Source organism: Carlito syrichta, unplaced genomic scaffold, assembly GCF_000164805.1.
Source record: "Carlito syrichta isolate Samal-C Ts95f unplaced genomic scaffold, Tarsius_syrichta-2.0.1 Scaffold315946, whole genome shotgun sequence".
Classification (NCBI taxonomy): Eukaryota; Metazoa; Chordata; class Mammalia; order Primates; family Tarsiidae; genus Carlito; species Carlito syrichta.
The window spans coordinates 175,793-194,851 of NW_007260042.1; the positions used below are offsets into that span (position 1 = coordinate 175,793).

Below are 19,059 nucleotides of genomic sequence, written 5' to 3' on the forward strand. Positions count from 1 at the left end.
TAATGGGGCTGTTTGTTTTTTTTCCTTTCAGCACTTGAGTTCCTTGTAAATCCTACATGTTAGGCCTTTGTCAGATATACAGTTGGCAAATATCTTTTCCCATTCTGTGGGCTGTCTCTGCTCTCTTGATGGTTTAGCTTACTAAATTTTTATCACAATGTGTAGTTAATCAAAATTATCAAATGATTGTTTAGAATCATTTGAGATGATCACATAGGCTTTTTATCCTTTTAACCTATAATGAATCATGCTGGCATTTCCGGACTGCATTACAATTGGGCATGCAGTATTTTGTTAATATACGGTAGGATTCAGTTTAATGCAAATTTTTGCAACTGTGTTTATTTAAATACTTAGTCCCTTGTGTTTTGTTGTAGTTTGGTTATCAAGATTGTGTTAGCCATGAAATACATTGGGAAGCTTTCTAGCTTTTTTGTGTTTCATAATGGTTTATATAATAGGAATTATCTGTTCTCCTTAAAATAATCTCCTTCTTTCACCCCACCAAGCTGTTATATTTTTATTTTTTTAGAAGTAGCACATACTATTAAGATTGTTTTGTTTATGTATTTAATCAATCACTTACATTGGTCTCCTCCTTTACAATGTAAGCATCATGAAAACCAGACACCGCATTTTTGTCTTTTTTATCAGTGTGTCCCTAGCATACTGTGTCCCTAGAACACTATCTGGCATGTAGTAGGCGCTCAGTAAATATTTGTATATTTGGTGAATTAATATAATTCTAAAGCTAAGCAGAAAGTCTAGGTATACATGTGGATATTAAGCAATATTGATTTACTTCAGAGTTGAGTGTTCATGTAATCATAGCTATTGAAAACATCCTGGGATTAACTAGCTTCAGTGCTTAATGCATGTTTAACTTTTCTTTTTTTGTAGGTGATCAGAGGACTGCTGAAATTTTGGCCAAAAACGTGCAGTCAGAAAGAGGTAGGGTTTGTTCACTAAATGTAGTGTATTTTATTAGGATGTCTCAATCCCAGGGCATAGTCCTGGCTTCTGTGGGCTGGCTGTATTGCTGCTGCCACAGAGCAGGAGATAGAGACTATGCCACACGAAGAACTGAGCACCACAGTAAACTGAACACTGTCTAGACCTTTATTGCCCATTGTATAACGTATAGATTAGTCTTCACATTTGTATGCTTTCTATATTAATATAATTTATATTATGTTTCTTAAAAGAAAATTTTTTTAACCTAGGTGATGTTTTTAGGAGAAATTGAAGAAATCTTAGATGTCATTGAACCAACACAGTTCAAAAAAATTGAAGAGCCACTTTTTAAGCAGATATCCAAGTGTGTATCCAGTTCTCATTTCCAGGTATGATGTTTTCATTGAAGCTATTCCTATTATACTATTATTTATTTTCTCTTTTCGTTTTGACTTTTCTAAATATCTCTTTTAGGTTGCAGAAAGGGCATTGTACTTCTGGAATAATGAATATATCCTTAGTTTAATTGAGGAGAATATTGATAAAATTCTGCCAATTATGTTTGCCAGTTTGTACAAAATTTCCAAAGAACACTGGAATCCGTAAGTATATATACATTTTTGTAAATATCTTTTATGTCAGTCATATTCTTCTAGTGTTGTTGTTTTTTTAACCTTTTTGTCATTTAATTTCCCAACACATTCATGAAACTTGTACAGATTTGGCACTTATTCCAAGGTTAACATCACACCATTCTATTCTGTGTCTTATATATAGATTTATAAAGTTGTAAGTGTATATATCTGTATGTTCTTTAGTTTATGGTCTAATGTCAATTTAAAATTGCATATCTCCCTGGAGGTTGGACTGTCAGGTATAACGTTCTGCACCAGTGTGTGGCCAAACCCTGTTCAGTGGGGGAGACCAACTGAACATCTGCAGAGAATGCACAAACTACTCCCTTAAATGTAGAGTTGTGTTGGTTGGCCCCATTACCTAGTCTCACCTCTAAAGAGCAATGTCCTGGGGAAAGCTAAAGTGCTTACGGTAACAGTGATACTTGAAATGTATATATCCAACTTCTGTAACATCTGTATCTTCCTTTCTGCTTTTCTTCTTATAAGTTTTGGTAGTTTGATCTTTTATCTTCTTTTAATGTTGTTACTCAAGGCTTCAGACATGAGACTCTAGAGCAGAAATGAAGATAACCAGAACATTTTTAGCCAGAGTTTAATCTATGCATGATAAAGTGGGAAGGATGTAAGTTTTTTGGAATTAAATAGACTGTCTATACATCACTGGCTGTGTGACCTTGAGCAAATTACAAACCTCTCAAACCTCAGTTTTATCATCTCTACAGTGAATCAGCCAACGCTTAACCCATTTTAGAGATGACAGTGTTATATTTCCTATTAGCAGCATCAATAACCCAGGACTGGCTCATTTTCATTTCAGGACCATTGTAACCCTGGTATACAATGTGCTGAAAACCCTAATGGAAATGAATGGCAAGCTTTTTGAGGACCTTACTAGCTCATACAAAGCTGAAAGACAGAGGTATTTGATACTTTGAATTACAAAATTATCTATATATTTTAGGTTAAATGATTCAGTTCCGAAAGGTATTTTCTCTAAGTTAAAATTGTCATGTTTAAGGAATCAGTTACCTTACATTAAGTATTGCAGTTTGAAAATCTTATTTCCAGATAAACTAGCACCCATATTTTTATATTTGTTAAGCAGAAAAAGCAGTAACCATTTATTTAAGATTGTTATATAATTTACTTCCCCTAATGGTTAGATTATTATTTTAATGTGGAACATAAATCCTGTTTATCTCATTCTGAGCCTTAGATTTCATCAGTCTAGTAGCATCTGCATTATGACATACAATTTATACTGAACTTTAAATACCAATTTATACAATTTGATTTCTTATCCTTTTATTTCTGAAAATTGTTTTTGTCCACATGGACTTCCATACTGAGCTTTACCCTTTAACTGTTCCTTGTATAAAACAGTTGATAATTCTTAAACATCACATTACAGAGATAGTATTTTAAAGTCAGCATAGTTTTCCTTTGGGAAAAGGGTACTCACATAATATGCTTATGGTCCAGGGCAATGTTAGTACGTTGTTCCTTGCAATAATATGTATTTTAGAGAATAAATGATAGCACATATCAGCCTTAAGGAACATGGCTCAGTAATTACTTCCCTTTGAGAATTTCATAAATTACTAAAAAATAATCTTTTAAAAAAACACTTCTCATATATTTATTTCAAACTTAAGAAGGGCTTTCTTAAACTTAATATGGACAGTAACTGCAACCTGAGCCCTATCATGAGGATAACAGCTACCATTTACTTCTAATTCACATATTAGCTGTTCTGTTTAGAAAAGCTGATCTATTTGACTATGTGTTCCTAGTCATAGTTTTCTTATGTCATGTGGAAAATGGATAGCTCTTCTTCAGGGCCCTCTGGCCCATTAATAACTAACCCAATTTAGTATTTCTTTTGAGTAGCAGCATTCAGGAAGGAATAGAAGTTAGGTACATGGTTTAAGCCTTAGGAAGCCTCATAGGCAATAAGAAGAAGAAATGACTAGGGTCATATGGAACTTTTATTTGAAAAATATATGTTTCATATGACTAAGAATAATAATTATTTCTTATCTGCATAAATCAGCAAATCCTTAAAAGGAGTTGTCTTTTAAATCATATACAACTGTGGAGCTATAAGCCTAAGTTTTACGTGTTCACATAATAGCCTTTCAGAATCGCCTAGTCTAAGATACTCAGAAATGTTTTCCTTAGAATTGAAATTAAGTAGTTGAAACAACATTTGAAATATTTTGACGTTTGTTTTGTTTAGAGAGAGACTATTCAAACTTAAAAGTTTTCTTTTGACATGTAAGAGGCAGGAGATAGCAAGGTACAAACTGGTTAGTGACTAGAGATGCACAGAAAGACGTGGTTTCTGCAGGGGTGGTGACAGGAAGTGCTTGACTGACCTGGCAACCAGTCCCTTCAGCCTTTGCCTTTAACAGTAATGGTGCCTGCTACAGCGACTACAGGAAGTGTCTGTGAGAAAATGAGTGTTAAAGTGCTCTGTTGTCTATAAAGTACAAACACTGTTGTGGTAGTGTGGTAGTGATAACACATAGGGGAGGGAAAGCAAGAAGTAACTTCTAGTTGGTGGAAGTGCACAGACTTAATCATTACATCTAGGAGACTGATAGAAGATATTAGGTACTTCTGGTAATTGAACTCCCACACTTTAGTAGAGGGATTTAAATGAAATGGGTGAATAATCTCCAGCAAAATGCCAAACACCACCTCTCTCCAGGTTCTGAAATAAAATCTGATTCCAAAATTTTGATTTCTCTACAGAGAGAAAAAGAAGGAATTGGAACGTGAAGAATTGTGGAAAAAATTAGAGGAGCTAAAGCTAAAGAAAGCTCTAGAAAACCAGAACAGTGCTTTTAACATGCACAGTATTCTCAGCAATACAAGTGCCGAATAAAAAAAGCCTACCACCTCTGCCAGATAGGCACAGTTTTGTACACTTTTTTGAAATATGTAAAAATTACAAAACAAACCTCATCAGTATAATATAATTAAAAGGCCAATTTTTTTTCTGGCAACTGTAAATGAAAAATATATGGACTAAACATAGCCCTGCGCTATATCATGGCCACAGTATATTGTAACCATTGTCTAATCATTGACTTATTGTATCACTTCTGAAGTTTCACAGAAATGAATATTATCTATGATATGAGTGAGATAATTATGGGAGTGGTAAGAATTATGACTTGAATTCTTCTCTGATTGTGTTGCACATAGATATGGTAGTCTGCTTTGTATATTTTTTTCTTTTATAATGTGCTTTTTCACATTGCTGCAGACCTTAGTTACATCCTAGGAAAAAGAATACTTCCTAAAATAAAACTAAGGTATCATCCTTACCCTTCTCTTTGTTTGCCCAGAAATATGATGGGGGGAGTTACATGCCCTAAGCCCTCCCTCATCAAAGATATGACTGTACTCTGGAATTTGGGAAAAACCTTAAATCTCCAGGCTTTTTAAAGCACAAAGTATAAATAAAAGCTGGGGAAGTAAACCAAAATTCTCCAGAGTGTTCCTCCTGAGTGTCCCCTTCACCTGCAGCTCCCCAGAGTGATGAACAGATGTGCAGCGGCATCAGGTGAATACTCAGCTTGCCTCTCAATTCATTCCTCCTCCTGTCAAAGGCTGAAGGCAGGGCCTTTCCAGTCCTCACAACCTACCCTTCCCCCAGTGCCTCCTGAACCAGGGATGTTGGCTTTGAGTCCCACAGTGTGGTGATACAGAGCGCTAGTTGTCACTGCCTGGCTTTATTTAAAGGAAATGCAGTAGGCTTCCTCTGTAGAGTTCCGAAAGTTGATGACTATACAGAGGTCTTGTATGTTTTTACTCGGTCAAGTATTTCTCACATCTTTTGTTATCAGAGTACCATTCCAATCTCTTAACCTGCAGTTGTGTGGAAAACTGTTTTGTAATGAAAGATCTTCATTGGGGGATTGAGCAGCATTTAATAAAATCTATGTTTGTATTTTGCCTTATGTCATCTTTGCTTTTCTTAGCTCAACGCTTAGGCATAAGCTTAGTTCTTGAGAAGCCCGCTCCCTTTACACATACATACACATGTGATTATAGAAATTTTAAAGACAGATTATAGGGTGTATTCTAATTAAAAAATAGGAAGGTTGTATGCCAGGGTTGAGTATTCTAGCCATTTACCAGAGTATATGTGTTTTACAGAATTTTTGCAAAAATTTCGAGTTCTGGCCTATCCTTCCATCCTCCATTATGCCCCTCTATGTTCACAGCATAAGTTTAACTTACTTTGCGGCTAATTTTAATTAAAATAGACCCAGGAAGGTACATCTCACAATCCATAATAAATAAGAGCACTTTTTTGTGTGAGGAGCAGAAACTGTGGCAGAGTTAAAAGTCAGACATGATTATGAAGTGTTCTCCACTACTGATATTTACTTCTGCTTTCTTTTCTTTTCTTTTTGAGTTGGAGTCTCACTGTGTTGCCCAGACTGGAGTGCAGTGGCACGTTCCCGGCCACCGCAGCCTTGACCTGCTGGGGTCCGGCGATCCTTCTGCCTCAACCTTCCAAGGAGCTGGAACTAGAGGCGTGCACTGCCACATCTGGCTAATTTTTTATTTATTGTAGAGATGAGGTCTCGCTAAGTTGCCCACATGGGTCTCAAACCTGCAGACTCAGGCAATCTACTCACCTCGGCCTTCCAAAGTGCTGGGATTACAGGCTGAGCCACTGAGCCTGGTCTACTGCTTTCTTTAACATCAGTTAAAAACTAGCACAGCCAGGCTCGGTGGCTCAGCCTATAATCCCGTGCCTTTGGGAGGCTGAGGTGAGTGAATTGCCTGAGCCCGCGGGTTCAAGACCCGCCTGGGCAGGTGAGACCTCATCTCTACAATAAATCAAAAAATCAGCCGGGCATGGTAGTGCGTGCCTGTAATTCCGGCTACTCGGAAGGCTGAGGCAGAAGGATCACCGGAGCCCAGCAGGTCGAGGCTGCAGTGGCCTGCACTCCAGTCTGGGCGATGGAGTGAGACTCCAACTCAAAAAAATAAAAAATAAAAAAAATAAAAAATAAAAACTCTAGCAAAGGGCAACCTCCTTGAGTCCTCTCTCACTGTGGGAGCTTTTCTATCTTTTCAATAAATCCTACTTTCTCAAAAAAAAAAAACCCCAAAACCCTCTAGCACAGGTTCTGGATACAACTCCTAGGTCATCATGAAAGAGACTCTTCCATTTAGTACAGTGGCTCATATTTTATATAGTGTGCTCAAGTAGCAAGTGTTGCAGAGCCACCTCTGTCGTGGTGATCAGATCAAAGTGTTTCTTCCACATTCCCTACACTCACCCAAAGCCAGCCAGTATTGCTGACAGCTGGGGACAGCACAGTTAAAAAGATGATCAGCTGGGTGTGGTGACTCATGCCTGTAATCCCAACACTTTGGGAAACAGAGGCAAGAGGATTGCCTGAGCACAGGGGTTCGAGACTAGCCTGGGCAACTTGGCGAGACCTCGTCTCTACAATACATCAAAAAATTAGCTGTGCATAGTAGCACACACCTGTAGCTACTTGGAATGCTAAGGTGGAAGGATCACCTGAGCCCAGCAGGTCAAGGCAGTGGTGGCCGTGAGCATGCGGTGGCTCTGTTGCCTGCTACACTCCAGCCTGGGCGACAGAGTGAGACTCTGACTCAAAAAAACCCCCCCAAAACAAAAGATGATCCTACTATAAAACAGAATGAAAAGCCCCTGCTTCTCTAGAAAGTGAGGGTTAGGTCTAAATGTCTATTCTGTAGAAGGTTTAGGCATATATTTATTTTACTGGAGAGCAGCTAGAATAGATTTTTTTTTTTTTTGAGTTGGAGTCTCACCTGTCACCCAGACTGGAGTGCAGTGGCCGCTCCCGGCCACCGCAGCCTCAACCTGCTGGGCCCCAGCGATCCTTCCGCCTCAGCCTTCCAAGTATCTGGAACTACAGGCGCGCGCTACCATGCCCGGCTAATTTTTTGATTTATTGTAGAGATGAAGTCTCGCCAAGTTGCCCAGGCGGGTCTCAAACCCGCGGGCTCCCAAAGCACGGGATTACAGGCTGAGCCACCAAGTCCAGCTTACAATAGATTTTTAACAGGTTACAGCTAATAAAGTTTTTTCTCTTTGAATAGGTAAAATGTTAACTTTCTAATTATCTACTTACACTAAAGCACATTTAATAGGTCTCTCAACCGAGCACAATATAGAAAACAAAGTTTTAGTTCGGTGATGCAAATTTTATTAGATAGTTAAGTAATAATAGAGGAACACACACCTGTTTTTCAATACTGTTGTTGTAAGCTTTTATGCCTGGCTTTGCATTTGCCCTACAGTAAGATTTTCAAAGAGACCTAGGCTAAAATTTGAATTCTCATGCTTCTCTGGAGCATAATAGTAGCCAGGAATCTCTTTACACAGTTGACTTTTAATAATTCAACCAAGAAACAGTTTCTTGCTGCTAAGTTAGACATGAGAGAAAAACGCCCTATTCATACATTTGAGTTGGTCCCTTTGGATTATCCAATTCCAGATTATGAAATTTAAGAAATGCTACCAAGTCCTCTTTGATTGTAGTGGTCATGTAGATAACTTAAAATTCTGGAAACAATTTTTATATCTTAAATCAGTGAATGTGAAAAATACCAAAATGGCTTTTTAATAGATATTCGTCTCTATAAAAGGCTAGCTAAAAGTTTTGAGGGTCATACTGAGTGCCCCTTTCTCAGATGATGGGTGGTTTTATAGGACATGGTGAAGAATTAACACAGATGACTTATGGGACATGATATGCCACTCTTCCTAGTCACCCACCATTGATCACCATGCCCAACCTACCTTTTCCTGGAAGCAGTTAGAACATCTCTCAGGAATCAGATCCATCCATCTTGGGAATCAAGCTGCCTTTTGTTTTTAGAGGTCACAGAATGAGAGAGTATTGGTACCTATCGATTTAGCAGATAGTCATACTGGCACACCCGTTCCTTTTGTACTAACCTTTTATTTACCTATTCATGAAATCATTCAAATATAGTCAGTAGGCACCTACTATGTACATCGGTTCTAGTGCTTTTGCGTGTTAATCACTCTAAACTCATACCTGCATCGATAGATATTCCAGCCAGACAAGTAGATGGCTAATCAGTCTATAAGAAGTTTAATTACTAGTTTCTAGTACCTTTAAGGTCTCATTTAATATTTAACAAATGAGAGAGCTTGTCAGTGGCTTGACATTTACCTTTCTTTGTATATAGTGCACAGGCTCCAAAGCACAACCCACGTATCTTGACAGTTAAGATTTTTAGGAAAAGAAAATCACATTCTATTCTGCCTATTTTAAAAACCTAGGGGGAAAACCTAAGGCAATACGTAGAGCCTTAATTATACTGCTAGAATTTAACTATACAACGAACCAACCAGGAAGAATGGCATCTTCCACAAATCCTTTCAAAGGTCACTGGACAGCTCTTTACAATGTTCATTAATAATTTAAATACTTAAATAACTTTTAGGTCATCCATTGGATCTTTTCTATTAGACTCTAAACAGCCACCTTTCGGGCCAGGTCAGAAGTTCCAGTTTGACAGGCTGTTTCTCCCAGTGCCTCATTTCTTCAAGTGAGTACAGGATTGCTGGCAGCTTGGTTTATCAAGGTGGAAGTGATGACAACCTCCATTAATGCAGGCAGTTCTATGAACAGTGCAAGGCAACTTCAGCTTATATGGTTTGTTGCCTGACCTCTTCTTTTAAGGTATCTCTTCCTAATTTTGATCATCCATTTCACACTCAGTTTGGCAAACTCTGCTGCTTTAAATAATGCCAAGAAGGCCCCACAGAGAAGAGCGATTGTGTTCCAAGGATTGGCAGTGATTATCTGTGAAACAGAAACAAACAGCATTGTTGGTTTGCTTCAGTCTTGATTCTTAAGTCATACCAATGTTATTGTCAAGGGCCCTTCCCAAATTGCTGGGGTTACAAGAAAAATGCCTGGGTTCTAAAACTTCATTCAGACTATACTTTTAATGTCCATAGCTCAGTCTGAGGAGAAAAATACTATCCCTTTCCTTTAATAAGGTGATTCTGAAAGAAAGAAAATTGTTTTTCAAAAAACGTTCTGTACAAACAAGATATTCAAAATCGAGTAATTTTATACCTGATCCAACAATAAATGACCTTGCTTTGAGACAACTTCCCTTAAAACTATACCCAGTCCCTAAAAACATCAGTTCTTCTTGTTCAGCAGGTCATAGTTGCCTTAGTTTCAAATGTCTCCTCCTATCTAGTCAAATGACTGTCTCCTCCCAAACTCACCTCATGGATTCCTGCCTCCAGGCCTCTAATACTTTTATTCCCCCTATGATATACATTTTCTTCCTATCTAGATTTACTAATTCTTCCAAGTCTCAGAGCTTTCTCTAGCCACTAAGCTAAAACCCTCTCTGGATTTCAGCAGTGCTATTTATTCTATAAACTCCTTTCACAGTTACCTATGGTCAGAAATTAATAATTTAAAGCAATAGATTGTTCCCTTATTAAATGTTATGCTCTTTAAGGCAGAGGTCTTATCATGGCCTTCTGAATTCCTCAGCCTGGTAAAAATAAAACCCCTTTAAGACCAGGTTAGCAGGGTGACTTTAGACAGTATGAGCTTCATTGTTCACATACGCAAAATGGTATACCACCACCGTTTAGGACTGTTGTGAAGCCAGGTGACAACACAGGTAAACATGTCTTGAGTATAGGGCTCTACTTGGCCAATAACAGGTGCCTCATACTGAGTACAGGAGGTTAAAAAATGTTGGCTCACACATTTACTTGTGCAGCTGCAAGCTATTACTCTTCCACCCAGAGTCTTGATTCAGGAAGCCTTTGCACGTGCCTCATCTTGCCAGTCTGTAGTTATTAGTGGCAGTGGGTGATACGGAGCACATCCATATCACAGAATCCCCACCTGGGGTCAGAAGCTTACAGGTTTGAATCTCAGCTATGGAATTTCCCTAAGCCATGATCATGGCAGGATATTTTGCAATAACCTGAATGCCAATCAGTATCAGATTCAGGACTGGCTCTGCTGGATAGTGTGTCATAAATGTTCCTTTAGCAAAGATTATGAGGCCTCCTCTTCCAAGATTGTGAGTCTGAGAATTTGGCATTTGGGTGGAATAAGATGGCTAAAGAGAACCCTCCAGAGATGGTAACCCCACAGGAACATCAAGTTGAACAATCTGTGAAGAAAGCCCGTTGTGCAAACCCCAGAACTTCTCTGGGCTGCAATCCAGTGTGGTGTCAGCTATGGTGGCCACCGGAGCGCCTGTCTCAACTCTCCCCAACCAAGCCAAAAATCAGGTGAGAGATCACAGTATTTGTCGTCAGCATAATAACAAGAAAAGACAGATTTAAGAGGGTAGAAAGGGTCATTTCACATTGCCCACACCACCCCTCCCCTAACCTCAGGCAGAGCAGCATGGAGAGAGAATGAGCTCCAGAGAGGGAGAGGGAAATGAGTATGGGACTTTGCATTGGAACTCAAGGCCAGCCCTGTCACAGGGGAACACAGCATTGGGCAGAATTCCACAGACCTTGATTCCAGGCTGGTGCCAACAGAGGGAGCATTTAAGCCTGCTCTGGATCAGGAATCCACCACTCCAGCAGGAGGAAACCTAGTCCCAGCCTACTTCACAACCAGCTGACTGACATGGCCTCAGGTCCTGAATAAATTTCCTGGCACCCAGGCTGTATCAACCATGGTCCTGGGGGAGCCCTGGTGCTAAGCTGGTCTGGAAGGCTGTGGGTTGGGGTGTGACCCAGTGTGGCACCGGCCACAGGAGTGCTTGTGTCACTTCTCCCCCAATTCCAGGCAGTGCAGCATGGAGAGAGACTCCTGCTTGGGGAGGAGAAGGGAGAATATGAGAGACTTTTCCCTTGAAACCCAGGATCGGTCCTGCCATAGTAAAACACAGCACCAGGCAGAACCCCCAAGCCCTTGATTACAGGCCACTGCTCCCCAATGGCACTTTTAGACCCACCCTAGGCCGAAAGAGAATCCAGTGTCCTGGCAGGACAGACCTGATCTCCAGCTGGCTTCACCATGAAAGTGGCCTTGTGCAAACCCCAGAACTTCTCTGGACTGCAGTCCAGTGTGGTGTCAGCTATGGTGGCCACCGGAGCGCCTGTCTCAACCCTCCCCAACTCCAGGCAGCTCAGTACAGACAGACTTCTTCCCCTTGGGGGACAGAGATGGAAGAAAGAAAGGAATGTGCCTGAGAACCTGGGGATTCTCTGTTTCTCCTGAAGTTCATCAGGGCTGGATGTCTAGAAGGCAATGAGAGGTGTAGCATAATTTAGGCTTAGGCTTAGAGTGCCCTCTAGTGCTGAAATTGCGGCGATGACCAGAAGCGTAGGAAACTCATCAGTTAGTCCTTTTTCAATTTGTGGAAGGCCCTCTGAAGATGAGTACAAACAAAGCCAGACTATGAAGACTGAAATAAATGCCTGACTCTTCAATGCCCAGACACAGACAAATGTTCACAAGCACCAAGAAAATTCAGGGAAGTATGACCTCACCAAACAGACTAAGTAAAGCACCAGTGTTCAATCCTGGACAGAGATGTGTGACCTCTCAGGGAATTCAAAATAGCTGTTTTGAGGAAACTCAAGGAGTTTGAATAAAACACAAATAATTCAGAAATGTATCAGAGAAATTTAGCAGAGAGATTGAAATGAAATAATTTAAAAAATCAAGTCCTTGAGTTTAAAAATACAATTAATGAACTAAAAACTGCATCAGTGTCTCAAAAGCAGAATTGATCAAGTGGAAGAAAAAATTAGTGAGTTCAAAGACAGCGTATTTGGAAACATACAGTCAAGTGAGAAAAGAGGATGAAAAGAATGAAGAACACTCATGGGATCTAGAAAATAGCCTCAAAAGGGCAAATCTAAGAGTCACTGGCCTTAAAAAGGGAGCAGAGAAAGATAGGAGTAGAAAGTTTATTCAAAGAAATAGCAGCAGAGGAATTTCCAAACCTAGAAAAGGATATGAACAGGCACAAGAAGGTCAAATAACACCAAGCAGATTTGACCCAAATAAGACTACCCCAAGGTATATAATAATCAAACTCTCAAAGGTCAAGGACAAAGAAACAATCCTAAAAGTAGCAAGAGAAAAGAAGCAAATAACATATTAAAGAGCTCTAATACATCTGGCAGTAGACTTCTCAGTGCTAAAGGAAAAAACAACAGAACAAAACTGCCAACCAAGAATCTTATACCCAGCAAAGTATCTTACAAACTTGAAGAGAAATAAAAACAAAAAACCAGAAAAACAAAATCAGAGGAAATTCATCATCACCACAACTGTCTGACAAGGAATGCTAAAGGGAGTACTTTAGTCTGAAAGAAAAGGACACTAATGTGTAACAAGAAGTCATCTGAAGGTATACAATACACTGGTAAAAGTAAATCAACAAATTCAGAATACTAAATACTGTAACTATGGCATGTAAACCACTCAAAACATTAGTATGAAGACTAAAAGATAAATCTGTCAAGAATACTAATTGCAATAACTTTTTAAGAAATAAGCAGTATAAAAAATATAAATTGAGATAACAAAAAGTTAAAGTTTGAATGGTGTGGAGTTAAAGCATGGTTTTTTACTTTTTCTTTATTTGTTTCTTTTCTTTGTGATAAAAGTTAAGTTATGCTCAGTTTAAAGTAACAGCCAGGCACAGTGGCTCATGCCTGTAATCCCAGCACTTTGGGAAGCTGAGGTGAGAGAATTGCCTGAGCCCAGGGTTCGAGACCAGCCTAAGCAACTTGGTGAGACCTTGTCTCTATAACAACAACAAAAAATCAGCTAGGCATAATGGAACATGCCTGCAGTTCCAGCTACTTGGAAGGCTGAGGCAGAAGGGTCGCCTGAGCCCAGCATGTCAAGGCTGCAGTTGCCATGAGCATGCCACCTCACTCCAGCCTAGGTGACAGCGTGAGACTCTGACTCAAAAATAAATAAATGAAACAACTTGTTGTAACTGTAAGATGATTTTTGTAAACCTCATGGTAATAGTACCACAGAGCAAAAACCTATAACAGATACATTAAAAATAAAAAGCAAGGAATTGAATGGGGGAAGATAGCAGCTGAGTCAGTCAGACTATGCAAGTCCTGGTGTGAGTGAGTGAGTGTATGGAAAATTTTGTGTACATGCTGGTAAGCGAGTGGGCATGTGAGTAGCTGAATGAGTGAGGGCTAGGGAGCTAGCGGCAAGGGCTTTCCTGGTGCAGCGGCTGGTGCCACAGCTGCTGGGCTTGAACGCTAGCAATTCCTGGGATGCAGAAGCCGAGTGTCATTTTCTCTCTGTCTCTCTGTCTCTCTCTCTCTTTCTTTTTTTAAATCAACAAAACCCTTCCTGGGAAGAAAATGCTGAGAGAGACTGTCTAAGTGGGGGCTTGAGAGCAAGAGGCCAGGCCCCTGGTGCAATAACTGGTGCTGCGGCTTCTCTGCTTGTTTCCTGGCTCTTCCCAGGTCACAGAGGCCAAGCACCTTTTTTTAAAGAATGGATACAAGTTTTCCTGTGAAAAGTGGCAGGGAAGACTATAGCCTCAGGCTCTCCCTCACCATTGGCAGAAAAGACAGCAGACTCCAGGCTTTGCCTCATCACTTCAGTGCCTGGCAGGGCACTGGCAACAGGGGCTGCAGAGAGAGTTCAGAGGCAAAGTCCCACAGAAGAGAGGCACCCCACCAACATCCTGAAGGTAGAACAGGAAAGTGCTCTGATTTGCTCACCACGGAGCAACAGACCCAATCTGGCGGATCAACTACACAGGGATTGAGCGTGACCCAGAGGGAATATCTTGAAAGCACAAACTTCAGAGGGACCTGAGGAGTGCTGAGTTCCAGGCATCCCACCCCCTACCCTGATCCAGGCACGGGACAAAGGTCGTGGCCAGGAAAGGAGGAGGAAGGACTCCAAAGAGATCAGTGGTGAGTCCGGGGTGGACCCATACCCCCTCCTCTCGAGATCCTCTGAACATCAAACCCACATAGCTGGGACACTATTGAGAGGGACAAATGCAGGTGGAGCCTGGACGTCAGTCCCAAGAGGAGAACTCCATTTCAGAATAGGCCTGGCTGGGGCACCCTAGTGAGAGTACATACTTGGGGAAGTGACAATCCCGCACCTCTCCACTGGAGATCTCCCTGACCATACAAGAGTGGGAAGGGAGGACTGCAGCCCCACCCACCTCCACTGCCCCTCCTCCTTCCCTGCTGCAGACAATGAGGAGACAGTGAAAGAGATGACTCTGCAGGGGAGTTCTGATTAGAGGAACAATTACAGAGCCTGCCACAAGAGGGCTGGTTTTTTTCATTTTTAGAAATTTTTTAAAAATTCTGTTTGCAGCAAGACTTCATTTCTACAATAAATCAAAAAATCAGCCAGGTGTGGTAGCTCATGCCTGTAATTCTGGCTACTTGAAAGGCTGAGGCGGAAGGATCGCCAGAGCCCAGCAGGTCGAGGCTGCGGTGGCCAGGAGCGGCCACTGCACTCCAGTCTGGGCGACAGAATGAGACTCCAACTCAAAAAAATAAAATAAAATTCTGTTTGTTAGTTCATCAATTTTTAAAATTTTTCCTTTGTGCATGAATGTGTATGTGAGGGTTTGATCTGCAACCCCCCCAACTTTTTTCTTTTTCTGTTTCTTCTTTAATTTGTTGTTTTCTGCTTATGTGAGTATATGAATGATTGAGCGTTCATCTTTCAATTTTGTGGTTGTTGGTTTGTTTTTGTTCATCTGAGTTTTTATATTTTCATTTTTTATAGTTTAAGGTGTGTGTCAATTTATGTGTGAAGGTTTGATGTGAATTCCTTTTTTTTCCCTGTTCACTTTGTGCTAGGCATGTGTGTGTGCGCTTAATTTTCTTGGTTTTTTATTTGTTTGTTTGTTTTGTTATACTTTGTTGTTATTCCAGTTTGTTTTGGGTGTGTGTGTATGTCTGTGAGGGGGTTTGTTCAGTTGTTTTTTGCATTGGTTTCTGCTTTGCATCATCTTATAGAGTGGTGGTAGGGAGTGGGTCTCAAGGGAACACATACTACAACAAGTGAACATTGTAATTTGCAAGTAGTTTCTGAATCCTAGCGCCCCATCCCCTACTTTATTCAAATTTCAAAAACTACAATAGATAGTAAAGTCTCCTATCCACCATCCTATTTCAAAATGGAACAAATACGGAGCCTGGATCAGGGAAGAATAGAGAACTGAGCAAAAATCAGAAGGAAAGCCCCTCCCACTGACATTGAATAACAGAACTAAAGAGAAAAACAAGAGATATGTCACAAATGAGGAAAAAACAAAGGAAGACCACAGGCAATTTCAAGTGTACCAAAGACAAAACTGAAAAATCAGACCTTGGTGCCAAACAATGGAAGTCACCAACCAGAATACGACAGGGATTAGGGAATGGATGGAAAAAGTGAATAAGATGCAAGAAAGACAAGATGAAACACTGAAAGAACTTGTAACAGAGGTTTTGGCAATAAAAAATTTCATCCAGGAAATAAATAACAAGATGACAAGCATGAAAAGCAGAATTAATCTAGCTGAAGAAAGAATCTCAGAACTTGAAGACCAGAACATGGAATTAACCCGATCTGTAAAAAACATAGAAAGAAGACTCAGAAAGAAAGAACACAGCCTACAAGAGATGTGCAATTATATCAAAAGGCCAAACCTATGCCTGATTGGTATCCCAGAAGAAGGAAGGGAAATGAACAACTTGGAGCAAGTATTCCAGGAGGTAATCTAAGAATACTTTTCCCATCTCACCCAAGATGTGACCAGACAAGCACAAGAGATACAGAGAACCCCACAAGACATCAAATGATACGACCAATCCCTAGACACATAGTAATTCACCTACACAAAGTAGGCACAAAAGAAAAAATCCTAAAGGCAACGAGAGAAAGATCAGACTACCTACCAGGGAAAACCAATTAGAATAGCAGCAGATTTGTCTTCAGAAACACAACAAGCAAGAAGGGACTGGAGTCCTATATTCAAAGTCCTCAAAGATAAACAATTTCAACCTAGAATTTCCTATCCAGCCAAGCTCAGCTTCATCAGTGATGGAGAATTAAAATCCTTCCCAGACATCCAATCCCTAAGAGATTATGCAGCTTCCAGACCAGCTCTACAGGAGACACATAAAAAGGTATTCAGCACAGAAGAAAGAAAAAGAATGACCATATACTTCCCAAGAGAACAGCAGAACACAAAATCAACAGAGAATACAGCACAAGAAACTTGAAAACACACACATACATCAACCCCAAAGCCAAAAGAAAACAAGCAAACAAAGAAAAAACTTTATAAGAACCTCATGACAGGGATAAACAATCATATTTCAATAATGAGCCTGAATGTGAATGGACTAAATGCACCACTGAAAAGACATAGAACGGCAAACTGGATAAGAAACCATGACCCCAATTATTTGCTGCATCCAGGAGACACATCTCACTACAAGGGATGCACACAGACTCAAAGTTAAAGGATGGAAAATGAGTTTCTGGGCAAACGGATCACAAAAGAAGGCAGGAGTTGCAGTCTTAATATCAGACAAAACAAGCTTTAAGCTATCAAAAATTTTAAAAGATGCAAAAGGACACTATATAAAAGGTTCAATCCATCAACAAGAAATATCCTTCCTAAACATATATGCACCCAACACAGGAGCACCAGCATTTATAAAGCAACTACTAAGTAAACTAAAAAAAAGATATCGACTGTAACACTATTATAGCAGCAGACTTGAATACTCCACTAACAGCCCTAGATAGATTAACGAGGCAAAAAGTCAACAAGGAGATCCAGAACCTACACTTGACACTCAACCAAATGGACTTAATAGATACCTACAGATTATTCCACCCAACAACCACAGAATATACATTCTACTCATCATCACATGGAACGTACTCCAAGATCAATCACATCCTTGGACATAAATCAATCATAAACAAATTCCATAAGGTTGAAAACTTGCCATGCACATTCTCAGACCACAGTGGGATAAAAATAAATATCAACACCAACAACATTTCCCCAAAGCCCAAAAAGACGTGGACACTAAACAGTATGATGCTGAACAATTACTGGGTCAACACTGAAATCAAAGCAGAAATCAAAAAATTCCTGGAAACAAATGAAAATGAAGAAACATCTTACCAAAACCTCTGAGATGCCATGAAAACAGTTCTAATAGGGAAATTTATATCTCTACGAGCACACATCAAGAAAACGAAAGATTAGAAGTTGAGAGCCTAATAAATCACCTAAGGGAGCTGCAAAGAGAAGACCACCAAAACCTCAACTTTAGCAGAAGAATACAAATCACAAAAATAAGAGCCCAAATACGGGACATAGAAGACAAAAATATCATAGAAAACATCAACAAAACAAAAAGCTGGTTCTTTGAAAGAATTAACAAGATTGATGTACCCCTAGCCAGAATGACCAAGAAAATGAGAGAAAAAGCCCAAATAAACACAACCAGAAATACAAAAGATAAAATCACAACTGACTCCAAAGAAATACAAAAGATTATCAGAGATTACTACGTACACCTATATGGAAACAAACTTGATAACCTTAATGAAATGGAGGACTTTCTGACATCACACTACCTCCCTAGGTTGAAACAAGAAGACATTGAGACACTAAACAGACCAATAACAATCCAGGAAACTGACTCTGTCATACGAAAACTACCCTGGACCGGATGGCCTTCCAGCAGAATTCTACAAAATGTACAGGGAGAAGCTGATAACCAATCCTACTGAAAGTATTCCAGGCAATTGAGAAGGATGGAATTCTTCCCCAATCATTTTATGAAGCTAACATCGCACTGATACCCAAACCGGGTAAAGATCCAACAAAAAAAGAGAACTACAGGCCAATATCCCTTATGAATATAGACGCAAAATTCCTCAGTAAGATTCTAGCTAATCAGATCCAAAAACACATCTCAAAAATCATCCACCATGCATCATCCCCAGGATGCAGGGCTGGCTCAACATTTGCAAGACCATAAATGTAATTAAATACATCAACAGATGTAAAAACAAGAACCACATGATTATATCATTAGATGCAGAAAAGGCTTTTGATAAAATCCAGCATCTCTTCTTGATAAAAACCCTCAAACACCTAGGTATAGAAGGAACATACCTCAAAATAGTAAGTGCCATTTACGATAAACTTACAGCTAACACATTGTTAAGTGGACAGAAATTGGAAACATTTCCCTTGAAAACTGGAACAAGACAAGGCTGCCCACTTTCACCCCTTTTGCTCAACACTGTGTTGGAAGTCCTAGCTAGGGCAATTAGACAAGAGAAGAAAATCAGGGGTATCTAAATAAGAAAAGAGGAAGTCAAATTATCCCTCTTTGCTGATGATATGATCCTATACCTTGAAAATC

The 19,059-nt window shown here is 39.9% G+C and overlaps 2 protein-coding genes across 2 annotated transcripts in view; one reads left to right on the plus strand and one right to left on the minus strand.

The window, feature by feature from the left end:
* PPP2R5A (protein phosphatase 2 regulatory subunit B'alpha) overlaps window positions 1-5,563 on the plus strand; it is a 78,556-nt gene extending 72,993 nt beyond the window's left edge. The window contains exons 9-13 of the mRNA XM_008073565.1: window positions 901-951; window positions 1,224-1,343; window positions 1,429-1,556; window positions 2,410-2,511; window positions 4,350-5,563. Coding sequence (XP_008071756.1) covers window positions 901-951; window positions 1,224-1,343; window positions 1,429-1,556; window positions 2,410-2,511; window positions 4,350-4,482 — 534 coding nt within the window. The 3' untranslated portion in view covers window positions 4,483-5,563. The remainder of the gene's footprint in view (window positions 1-900; window positions 952-1,223; window positions 1,344-1,428; window positions 1,557-2,409; window positions 2,512-4,349) is intronic.
* A 2,242-nt stretch (window positions 5,564-7,805) lies between these two features.
* Window positions 7,806-19,059, minus strand: part of TMEM206 (transmembrane protein 206) — a 53,446-nt gene continuing 42,192 nt past the window's right edge. The window contains exon 8 of the mRNA XM_008073566.1: window positions 7,806-9,454. Coding sequence (XP_008071757.1) covers window positions 9,293-9,454 — 162 coding nt within the window. The 3' untranslated portion in view covers window positions 7,806-9,292. The remainder of the gene's footprint in view (window positions 9,455-19,059) is intronic.